Here is a 12,398-nt window from a genome sequence, read left to right on the forward strand (position 1 = left end):
TTCATGAAGTAGCTTAGTACATTTTTTTTTTTTGGTCAACAACTTATCACCGTTATCAGAATAACGTCATCACATTTTCATAAACCTTTAGGGTGAAGACTAAGGGCTCTATTCGATCCACACCGCCTAAATTCAGCTTTACAGCTTGATTGAAATTTAAAGCCAATGTTCCTGTTTTAGCTGGAGACTGCATTCAAGGTAAACCCTGCATATATCGGCTCAATCCGAAATCACCTTTACATTTCTATAGCGGAATCTGTAACACTTCAGCTTTACAGACGGAATAGAGCCCTAATACACAAATTAATTCAATGAAACCCAGACTAAAGGTTTCAAGGTCAGAATCAAGAAATACACATTGGGTCCTTGGCTTGCGAACATAAGCAACCATTTACATTTAAAACAGGTTCTCCAGCACAAAAATGATCAGCAAATAAAAATCCTCAATTTAGTTGCATGTGACAGAACACGCTAAATTGTAGCCGGTGGTCCCATCAGATAACATGGCACATGTTAGCCCTATGCTAACCTCACCAGGTGGCACTGATTATGAGCTTATCCTCCCCTGTGTGTTTATTTTCTCATGCCTTTTCAGGTTCCCTAACTTGGAACAATGTTAAGACTTCTCTCCAGAGTGTATTCTCTTATGTTTGTTCAGGTTTCCTAACTGGGTAAAAGTCTTTCCACACTGGGAGCAGTGGTAGGGCTTCTCCCCAGAGTGTATCTTCTCATGTTTGTTCAGGTTCCCTAACTGGATAAAACTCTTTCCACAATGAGAGCATTGGTAAGGTGTCTCTCCAGAGTGTATTCTCTCGTGCTCTTTAAGGTTCCCTAACTTGGTAAAATCCTTTCCACACTGGGAGCAATGGTAAGGTTTCTCCCCTGTGTGTGTCCTCTCATGCTCCTTCAGATTATCTAACAACCTAAAATTCTTTCCACAATGGGAACAGGGGTAAGGCTTCTCTCCAGAGTGTATTCTCTTATGTTTGTTCAGGCTCCCTAACTGGGTAAATCTCTTTCCACAATAGGAGCAGTGGTAAGGCTTCTCTCTAGAGTGTATTATCTCGTGCTTTTTTAGGTTCCCTAACTGAGCAAAATCCTTTCCACACTGGGAACAATGGTAAGGTTTCTCCCCCGTGTGTGTCCTCTCATGCTCTTTCAGATTATCTAACAACCTAAAATTCTTTTCACAATGGGAACAGGGGTAAGGCTTCTCTCCAGAGTGTATTCTCTTATGTTTGTTTAGGTTCCCTAACTGGGTAAAACTATTTCCACACTGGGAGCAATGGAAAGGTTTCTCCCCTGTGTGTGTCCTCTCATGCTCCTTCACAGTATCTAACAACCTAAACTTCTTTCCACAATGGGAACAGGGGTAAGGCTTCTCTCCTGTGTGTATTCTCTTATGTTTATTCAGGCTCCCTAACCACCTAAAACTATTTCCACACTGGGAGCAGTGGTAAGGCTTTTCTCCTGTGTGTATTCTCTTATGTTTGTTCAGGCTCCCAAACAACGTAAAACTCTTTCCACACTGGGAGCATTTGTAAGGCTTTTCTTCAGTGTGTGTCATTTTATGCTCTTTCAGCTTCCATAACCATTTAAAACTCATATTACACTGGAAGCAGTGGTGTTGTCTCGTTGGTTTGGGTGACTCTGGGTCTGGTTCCCCTGAAGGACTCTTCCCGCTGTCAGAGTGAGAGTCTGGTCTCTTTCCTGCCAAAGATAAACAGAGTATATAGTTAAACAGAGACCTGAATGAAACCTCCACATGATAAAACTGTCTTCCTACGAGGTTTAATCCAGACTAGATCCCTCATTATAAAACAGTATATTTGGATCCTGGATACGGATTGGTTAATAGCAGTTAAGTTATTCATGATGATCCCTAGGTAATGCCTGTTAACAGTATTATTTGAATTATTCCTACACATCCACTGTCCCACAGCCAAGCCAGGCAATTCATAAACTAATCTCCACTGGAAAAAAGCATCTACATTATTACCCCGTGCATCTAGTCTAGCATTTGGTTTGTAACAGAGGGGATTTGTATCAACTTTGCCATCTGCCTCTCTGAGCTCTGACCTGATTTATTATTGAATAGAAATGTGCAGAATATGGTTTATATCTCTATGATAGAGTTGATCAGGCTGTTGATTGTGGCCTCTGTGGAACGTTGTCACTCCTCTTCAATGGCTGTGCTTCAAGTTGCTGGATATTGGCGGGAACTGGAACACACTGTCGTTAAACATCGATCCAGAGCATCCCAAACATGCTCAACGGGTGACAGGCCATGGACTAGGACAGTTTCAGTCTTCCAGGAATTTTTTTTCAGATCCTTGCGACATCATCATGCTGAAACATGAGGTGATGGCGGCGGATGAATGGCACGACAATGGGCCTCAGGATCTTGTCACGGTATCTCTGTGCCTTCAAATTGTGTTCGTTGTCCGTAGCTTATGCCTGCCCATACCATAACCCCACCACCACCATGGGGCACTATGTTCACAATGTTGACATCAGCAAACCGCTCACCTACACGACGCCATACATGCTTTTTGCCATCTGCCCGGTACAATTAAACCGGGATTCATCCGTGAAGAGCACACTTCTCCAGCGTGCCAGTGGCCATCAAAGGCGAGCATTTGCTCACTGAAGTCGTTTACGACGCCAAACTGCAGTCAAGTCAAGACCGTGGTGAGGATGACGAGCACGCAGATGAGCTTCCCTGAGACGGTTTCTGACAGTTTGTGCAGACATTCTTCGGTCGTGCAAACCCACAGTTTCATCAGCTGTCCGGGTGGCTGGTCTTTGATGAAGAAGCCAGTCCTGGGCTGGCGCGGTCACACGTGGTCTGCGGTTGTGAGGCCGGTTGGACGTACTGACAAATTCTCTAAAACGAGGTTGGAGGCGGCTTACGATGCTGACCTTCTAGGCAGAGTTACAAAGAAAAAGCCATATCTCAGACTGGCCAATAAAAACAGAAGATTAAGATGGGCAAAAGAACACCGACACTGGAGTTTTTCTTTGCAACTCTGCCTAGGTCAGCATCCCGGAGTCGCCTCTTCACTGTTGACGTTGAGACTGGTGTTTTGTGGGTACTATTTAATGAAGCTGCCAGTTGAGGACCTGTGAGGCGTCTGTTTCTCAAACTAAACACTAATGTATTTGTCCTCTTGCTCAGTTGTGCACCGGGGACTCCCACTCCTCTTTCTATTCTGGTTAGAGCCAGTTTGCGCTGTTCTGTGAAGGGAGTAGTATACAGCGTTGTACGAGATCTTCAGTTTCTTGGCAATTTCTCGCATGGAATAGCCTTCATTTCTCCGAACAAGAATAGACTGACGAGTTTCAGAAGAAAGTTATTTGTTTCTGGCCATTTTGATCCTGTAATTGAACCCACAATTGCTGATGCTCCAGATACTCAACTAGTCTCAAGAAGGCCAGTTTTATTGCTTCTTTAAATCAGCACAACAGTTTTCAGCTGTGCTAACATAATTACAAAAGGGTTTTCTAATGATCAATTAGCCTTTTAAAATGATAAACATGGATTAGCAAACACAACGTGCCATTGGAACACAGGACTGATGGTTGCTGATAATGGGCCTCTGTGCGCCTATGTAGATATTCCATAAAAAAATCAGCCGTTTCCAGCTACAATAGCCATTTACAACATTAACAATGTCTACACTGTACTTCTGATCAATTTGATGTTATTTTAATGGACAAAAAAATTGCTTTTCTTTCGAAAACAAGGACATTTCTAAGTGACCCCAAACTTTTGAACGGTAGTGTATAGAGCATGTAGGATGAGCAGACATTTAACATATATAGATCATGTGGGCTGAGCAGACATTTAACATACAGTGGGGAGAACAAGTATTTGATACACTGCCGATTTTGCAGGTTTTCCTACTTACAAAGCATGTAGAGGTCTGTCATTTTTATCATAGGTACACTTCAACTGTGAGAGACGGAATCTAAAACAAAAATCCAGAAAATCACATTGTATGATTTTTAAGTAATTAATTTGCATTTTATTGCATGACATAAGTATTTGATACATCAGAAAAGCAGAACTTAATATTTGGTACAGCAACCTTTGTTTGCAATTAGAGATCATACGTTTCCTGTAGGTCTTGACCAGGTTTGCACACACTGCAGCAGGGATTTTGGCCCAATCCTCCATACAGACCTTCTCATATCCTTCAGGTTTCGGGGCTGTCGCTGGGCAATACGGACTTTCAGCTCCCTCCAAAGATTTTCTATTGAGTTCAGGTCTGGAGACTGGCTAGGCCACTCCAGGACCTTGAGATGCTTCTTACGGAGCCACTCCTTAGTTGCCCTGGCTGTGTGTTTCGGGTCATTGTCATGCTGGAAGACCCAGCCACGACCCATCTTCAATGCTCTTACTGAGGGAAGGAGGATGTTGGCCAAGATCTCGCGATACATGGCCCCATCCATCCTCCCCTCAATACGGTGCAGTCGTCCTGTCCCCTTTGCAGAAAAGCATCCCCAAAGAATGATGTTTCCACCTCCATGCTTCACGGTCGGGATGGTGTTCTTGGGGTTGTACTCATCCTTCTTCTTCCTCCAAACACGGCGAGTGGAGTTTAGACCAAAAAGCTCTATTTTTGTCTAATCAGACCACATGACCTTCTCCCATTCCTCCTCTGGATCATCCAGATGGTCATTGGCAAACTTCAGACGGGCCTGGACCTGCGCTGGCTTGAGCAGGGGGACCTTGCGTGCGCTGCAGGATTTTAATCCATGACGGCGTAGTGTGTTACTAATGGTTTTCTTTGAGACTGTGGTCCCAGCTCTCTTCAGGTCATTGACCAGGTCCTGCCGTGTAGTTCTGGGCTGATCCCTCACCTTCCTCATGATCATTGATGCCCCACGAGGTGAGATCTTGCATGGAGCCCCAGACCGAGGGTGATTGACCGTCATCTTGAACTTCTTCCATTTTCTAATAATTGCGCCAACAGTTGTTGCCTTCTCACCAAGCTGCTTGCCTATTGTCCTGTAGCCCATCCCAGCCTTGTGCAGGTCTACAATTTTATCCCTGATGTCCTTACACAGCTCTCTGGTCTTGGCCATTGTGGAGAGGTTGGAGTCTGTTTGATTGAGTGTGTGGACAGGTGTCTTTTATACAGGTAACGAGTTCAAACAGGTGCAGTTAATAATACAGGTAATGAGTGGAGAACAGGAGGGCTTCTTAAAGAACAACTAACAGGTCTGTGAGAGCCGGAATTCTTACTGGTTGATCAAATACTTATGTCATGCAAATTAATGCAAATTAATTACTTAAAAATCATACAATGTGATTTTCTGGATTTTTGTTTTAGATTCCGTCTCTCACAGTTGAAGTGTACCTATGATAAAAATTACAGACCTCTACATGCTTTGTAAGTAGGAAAACCTGCAAAATCGGCAGTGTATCAAATACTTGTTCTCCCCACTGTATAAAGATCATGTGGGCTGAGCAGACATTTAACATATATAGATCATGTGGGCTGAGCAGACATTTAACATATATAGAGCATGTAGGCTGAGCAGACATTTAACATATATAGATCATGTGGGCTGAGCAGACATTTAACATATATAGATCATGTGGGCTGAGCAGACATTTAACATATATAGAGCATGTGGGCTGAGCAGACATTTAACATATATAGAGCATGTAGGCTGAGCAGACATTTAACATATATAGAGCATGTAGGATGAGCAGATATTTAACATACAGTACCAGTCAGAAGTTTGGACACGCCTACTCATTCAAGGGTTTTTCTTTATTTTTACTATTTTCTACATTGTAGTATAATAGTGAAGACATCAAAACTATGAAATAACAAATAACGAAGCTAGCTGGCTAATCCACTACCTAGCGGGTAGCTACTGGCAACTATTAGCAACGGTATAGTTGTTTCACGCCTGAGAGTGCCTGTAATTACGCCAGCTGGCTGCCTACAATAATTACGTACAATATTTGCCTACCATTCAGCTGTTTTTCTAACCTCATTGTCTGAACCGTTAACGTTAGGTAGTAAGTGGCTACTGTGCTTGAAATTTAGCTAGCTTGTTGCTACCTGGATAGCAACTAGTAAACAATAGCTGGAATGACCTGGCGAACAGACGCGAACTGGCTGAGTCAATTCAGTGGCTAGCTTTGCACTTGGCTAGCTAACAGTAGCTGCTAGGGGTAAGTTATAGCCTACATTTGTGTATTATTTTTACATATTGGTAGCTAGAGTCGTTCAAGGAATTCGGGACATGGGTGACTAGTTAACGTTAGTTTTGCTCTCTCTGTGTGTTCGTGCCGTGAAAGGAGTGGTTTCTTCTTTGTCTGAAAGCAATGGCTAGCTAGTATGCTAACTATTCTAGCTAACTAACTGGCTGAATAAGTTGACGACGGACTCGCTCAAGCTGTCGGGACTAACACACAACGTTAGACACGGACACGAACGATCTGCTTGGCGTGTTGACACACTGGTGGTTTGTTGTGGCCGAGTATTGGTGTTAAACCGTGTTGTTGGAGTCCGGCATGCTAGCTGGCTGTGGCGTCTTATGACTAGGTGCCCTGGACGATTTTCACAGAAGAATACTGTACCTAGTTAGCTAGCTGAATAAACTAAGTTAGTCTATTCCTAGAAAACATTGAACCGCTGTAGTTTACAACAATTATAGTTTCTGAGGTGGAAGTTGGGAGAGTTATATTTGGGTGTTGTGGTGAGGGAGGCCCCGCTCTCTCCTTTCCCAGATGTTTAGTTCATTTCATTCCGATCTCCTTTGCATTATTGTCGCCATTTTCTGCAGCCTGTCAACTATGCCTCTGCCTTTCCCTGTTCTCTCCTCTCCGCACAGGCTATACAAACGCCTCACACCGCGTGGCTGCTGCCTCTCTAACCTGGTGGTCCCTGCACGCACCACCCACGTGGAGTGCCAGGTCTCAGGCAGCCTCTGGAACTGCCGTTCTGCTGCCAACAAGGCAGAGTTCATCTCAGCCTATGCTACCCTCCAGTCCCTCGACTTCTTGGCGCTGACGGAAACATGGATTACCACTGAAAACACTGCTACTCCTACTGCTCTCTCCTCGTCTGACCATGTGTTCTCGCATACCCCGAGAGCATCTGGTCAGCGGGGTGGTGGCACAGGAATCCTCATCTCTCCCAAATGGACATTCTCTATTTTTCCCCTGACCCATCTGTCTATCTCCTCATTTGAATTCCATGCTGTCACAGTCACTAGCCCATTTAAGCTTAATATCCTTGTCATCTATCGCCCTCCAGGTTCCCTTGGAGAGTTCATCAATGAGCTTGACGCCTTGGTAAGTTCCTTTCCTGAGGATGGCTCACCCCTCACAGTTCTGGGGGACTTCAACCTCCCTACGTCTACCTTTGACTCATTTCTCTCTGCCTCCTTCTTTCCACTCCTCTCCTCTTTTGACCTCACCCTCTCACCATCCCCCCCTACTCACAAGGCAGGCAATACGCTTGACCTCATCTTTACTAGATGCTGTTCTTCTACTAATCTCACTGCAACTCCCCTCCATGTCTCCGACCACTACTTTGTATCCTTTTCTCTCTCGCTCTCCTCCAACACTACTCACTCTGCCCTTACTCAGATGGTAATGCGCCGTCGCAACCTTCGCTCTCTCTCTCCCGCTACTCTCTCCTCTTCCATCCTATCATCTCTTCCCTCTGCTCAATCCTTCTCCCTCCAATCTCCTGATTCTGCCTCCTCAACCCTCCTCTCCTCCCTTTCTGCATCCTTTGACTCTCTATGTCCCCTATCCTCCCGGCCGGCTCGGTCCTCCCCTCCAGGGTCCTCCCCTCCAGCTCCGTGGCTTGATGACACATTGCGAGCTCACAGAACAGGGCTCCGGGCAGCCGAGCGGAAATGGAGGAAAATTAGACTCCCTGCGGACCTGGCATCTTTTCACTCCCTCCTCTCTACATTTTCTTCATCTGTTTCTGCTGCTAAGGCCACCTTCTACCACTCTAAATTCCAAGCATCTGCCTCTAACCCTAGGAAGCTCTTTGCCACCTTCTCCTCCCTGCTGAATCCTCCCCCCCCCCCCCCTCCTCCCTCTCTGTGGATGACTTCGTCAACCATTTTGAAAAGAAGGTTGACGACATCCGATCCTCGTTTGTTAAGTCAAATGACACTGCTGGTCCTGCTCACACTGCCCTACCCTATGCTTTGACTTCTTTCTCCCCTCTCTCTCCAGATAAAATCTTGCGACTTGTGACGGCCGGCCGCCCAACAACCTGCCCGCTTGACCCTATCCCCTCCTCTCTTCTCCAGACCATCTCCGGTGACCTTCTCCCTTACCTCACCTCGCTGATCAACTCATCCTTGACCGCTGGCTATGTCCCTTCCGTCTTCAAGAGAGCGAGAGTTGCACCCCTTCTCAAAAAACCAACACTCGATCCCTCTGATGTCAACAACTACAGACGAGTATCCCTTCTTTCTTTTCTCTCCAAAACTATTGAGCGTGCCGTCTTTAGCCAACTCTCTTGCTATCTCTCTCAGAAGGACCTTCTTGATCCAAACCAGTCAGGTTTCAAGACTGGTCATTCAACTGAGACTGCTCTTCTCTGTGTCACGGAGGCTCTCCGCACTGCTAAAGCTAACTCTCTCTCCTCTGCTCTTGTCCTTCTAGACCTGTCTGCTGCCTTTGATACTGTGAACCATCAGATCCTCCTCTCCACCCTCTCCGAGCTGGGCATCTCCGGTGCGGCTCACTCTTGGATTGCGTCCTACCCGACAGGTCGCTCCTACCAAGTGGCGTGGCGAGAATCTGTCTCCGCACCACGTGCTCTCACCACTGGTGTCCCCCGGGGCTCAGTTCTAGGCCCTCTCCTATTCTCGCTATACACCAAGTCACTTGGCTCTGTCATATCCTCACATGGCCTCTCCTATCATTGCTACGCAGACGACACACAACTAATCTTCTCCTTTCCCCCTTCTGATAACCAGATGGCGAATCGCATCTCTGCATGTCTGGCAGACATATCAGTATGGATGATGGATCACCACCTCAAGATGAACCTTGGCAAGACGGAGCTGCTCTTCCTCCCGGGGAAGGACTGCCCGTTCCATGATCTCGCCATCACGGTTGACAACTCCGCTGTGTCCTCCTCCCAGAGTGCGAAGAGCCTTGGCGTGACCCTGGACAACACCCTGTCGTTCTCCGCTAACATCAAGGCGGTGACCCGATCCTGTAGGTTCATGCTCTACAACATTCGGAGAGTACGACCCTGCCTTACACAGGAAGCGGCACAGGTCCTAATCCAGGCACTTGTCATCTCCCGTCTGGATTACTGCAACTCGCTGTTGGCTGGGCTCCCTGCCTGTGCCATTAAACCCCTACAACTCATCCAGAATGCCGCAGCCCGTCTGGTGTTCAACCTTCCCAAGTTCTCTCACGTCACCTCGCTCCTCCGCACACTACACTGGCTTCCAGTTGAAGCTCGCATCTGCTACAAGACCATGGTGCTTGCCTACGGAGCTGTGAGGGGAACGGCACCTCCGTACCTTCAGGCTCTGATCAGTCCCTACACCCAAACGAGGGCATTGCGTTCATCCACCTCTGGCCTGCTGGCTCCCCTACCTCTGCTGAAGCACAATTCCCGCTCAGCCCAGTCAAAACTGTTCGCTGCTCTGGCACCCCAATGGTGGAACAAGCTCCCTCACGACGCCAGGATAGCGGAGTCACTCACCACCTTCCGGAGACATTTGAAACCCCACCTCTTTAAGGAACACCTGGGATAGGATAAAGTAATCCTTCTAACCCCCCCCCCCCTTACCCCACCAAAAATAAAAAATAAAAAAGGTGTAAAGTGGTTATCCCACTGGCTATAAGGTGAATGCACCAATTTGTAAGTCGCTCTGGATAAGAGCGTCTGCTAAATGACGTAAATGTAAATGTAATGTAAATTAATCAAATAGTAACCAAAAAAGTGTTAAACAAATCAAAATATATTTTATATTTAATATTCTTCAAAATAGCCACCCTTTGCCTTGATGACAGCTTTGCAAAGTCTTGGCATACTCTCAACCAGCTTCATGAGGTAGTCACCTGGAATGAATATCAATTAACAGGTGTGCCTTGTTAAAATTTAATTTGTGGAATTTCCTTCCTTCTTAATGCATTTGAGCCAATTAGTTGTGTTGTGACAAGGTAGGGGTGGTATACAGAAGATAGCTCTATTTGGTAAAAGACCAAGTCCATATTATGGCAAGAATAGCTCAGATAAACAAAGAGAAATGACAGTCCATCATTACTTTAAGACATGAAGGTCAGTCAATCCGAAAAATGTCAAGAACTTTGAACGTTTCTTCAAGTGCAGTCGCAAAAACCATCAAGCGCTATGATGAAACTGGCTCTCATGAGGACCGCCACAGGAATGGAAGACCCAGAGTTACCTCTGCTGCAGAGGATAAGTTCATTAGAGTTACCAGCCTCAGAAATTGCAGCCCAAATAAATGTTTCACAGAGTTCAAGTAACAGACATCTCAACATCAACTGTCCAGAGGAGACTGCGTGAATCAGTCCTTCATGGTCGAATTGCTGCAAAGAAACCACTACTAAAGGACACCAATAAGAATAAAATACTTGCTTGGGCCAAGAAACACAAGCAATGGACATTAGACCGGTGGAAAGTTGTCCTTTGGTCTGGAGTCCAAATTTGAGATTTTTGGTTCCAACCGCAGTGTCTTTGTGAGACACGGTGTGGGTGAACGGATGATCTCTGCATGTGTATTTCCCACCATAAAGCATGGAGGAGGAGGTGTTATGGTGTGGGGGTGCTTTGCTGTTGACAAGAAGCAGAGTGATGGAGTGCTGATTGACATCATGACTTCCCATCAGACCAACTCCTTGAAGTTTGCAGTTGTGTAAAAAAATAAAAAACTTTGCTCTAAACATTTTTTGTATTACCCTTTAGTGTGTGTACTGTATTTACATGTATATATCGCTTTAACAGGAAAAGTTTTTATTTTTTAAATCACTGGAGATCTTCTTCCAATTCCTACAGTACAGAAACATATTCAAGTGTAGAATGCCATTTTAAAACCACACATTAGTTCAACAACTGCAGAGTTTGTGCCCCTGTTTTTAAGATAGTACTCACTGTATTTACTGGTGTTAATCAGATCTCCAGTCTTCTGTTCTTCTTCTTCCTCCTCCAATGTGACAGTAATCTCCCCTTCCTCCTTAACTCCAAAAACGTCTTCCTCTTCTTTCACTGTGACAGTCAAATCCTCCTCCTCCATTCCAAAAACTGCATCTTCCTCTGCTTTCACTGTATCATCCTCCTCCTCTTTCACTCTGAACGCGTCTTCCTCTTCTTTCACTGTAACATCCTCCTCCTCTTTCACTCTGAACGCGTCTTCCTCTTCTTTCACTGTAACATCCTCCTCCTCTTTCACTCTGAACGCGTCTTCCTCTTCTTTCACTGTAACATCCTCCTCCTCTTTCACTCTGAACGCGTCTTCCTCTTCTTTCACTGTAACCTCTTTCTCTTCTTCTTTCACGGTAACAGCTTCACCCTCTACTTGTTTTTGTATTGTAACATCCTCCTCTTCCTCCTCCTCTTTCACTAGAGCTTCTTTCTCCGTCCAGCAGACCTCCTCTTCTTTAGCAGGAGGAGAGTAGCTTAGTGAGCTCATGGTCGGGGATGTTAGCTAGCTAGGCTAGTGCTAACTTAACCAGCCAGCTAGCTGACTAATAACAACAACACCGTAAATATGAAATTAAATGGGATAACTAACTAGACGACAGAAGTGGGTTTAAAACACAGTGGCTAATATACACGAAAGCGTCTAAAGAGCTTTATTGGTTGGGCTATTTTGGCTAGCAAGCTAGGGAGGTGGCTGACTAACTGTTGTTGACTTCGAATATACATCTCGTCCCCTAGATTATACGTCACGCTGGCAGCATTGGGGGGGGGGGGTAGAATAGACAATAGAAAGGGGTTGCCTCCGACTCCAAAGGTTGCATGTTTGAATCCAGCAATAGAAAGTTGTTTTTCACAAGCATTTCGCTACACCCGCAATAGCATCTGCTAAAAATATGTGTATGTGACCAATACAATCTGATTTATGGAAAAAAATCTATTTCACAGCAGTTTAGATGGTACAATGATACTCTAACACTATACTTGCTTGTTTTCTCACATAAATTGAAATTATTCGAATTTTAGCGACCAGGAAATGGCGGAGTGAATTCTACATAGTGCATCTTTCATTTTACTTTCAGACCTAACTTTTTTTTTTTTTTTTCATTTATTTCATTAAATATAACTATTTTATTCAGACCTTAAAAGAGAAACGTGTTGATAGGGTCAGAATTTTAATGAAAATGTAAAACATACAAATCAACTTGCACATCAGCATTT

At 45.1% G+C, this 12,398-nt stretch overlaps 1 protein-coding gene across 1 annotated transcript; it reads right to left on the reverse strand.

The window, feature by feature from the left end:
* On the reverse strand, positions 1-11,670 carry LOC311125208 (uncharacterized protein; the record flags this gene model as incomplete). The annotated part of the gene is made up of 3 exons (XM_084199261.1): positions 1-1,343; positions 1,428-1,710; positions 11,142-11,670. 3 exons carry the CDS (start codon positions 11,668-11,670, stop codon positions 617-619), a joined length of 1,539 nt encoding a protein of 512 aa, XP_084055387.1. The 3' UTR covers positions 1-616.
* Positions 11,671-12,398: the final 728 nt, after the last annotated feature.

The sequence above is a fragment of the Coregonus lavaretus genome, assembly GCF_964263955.1.
Source record: "Coregonus lavaretus genome assembly, contig: HAP1_SCAFFOLD_230, whole genome shotgun sequence".
Lineage (NCBI taxonomy): Eukaryota > Metazoa > Chordata > Actinopteri > Salmoniformes > Salmonidae > Coregonus > Coregonus lavaretus.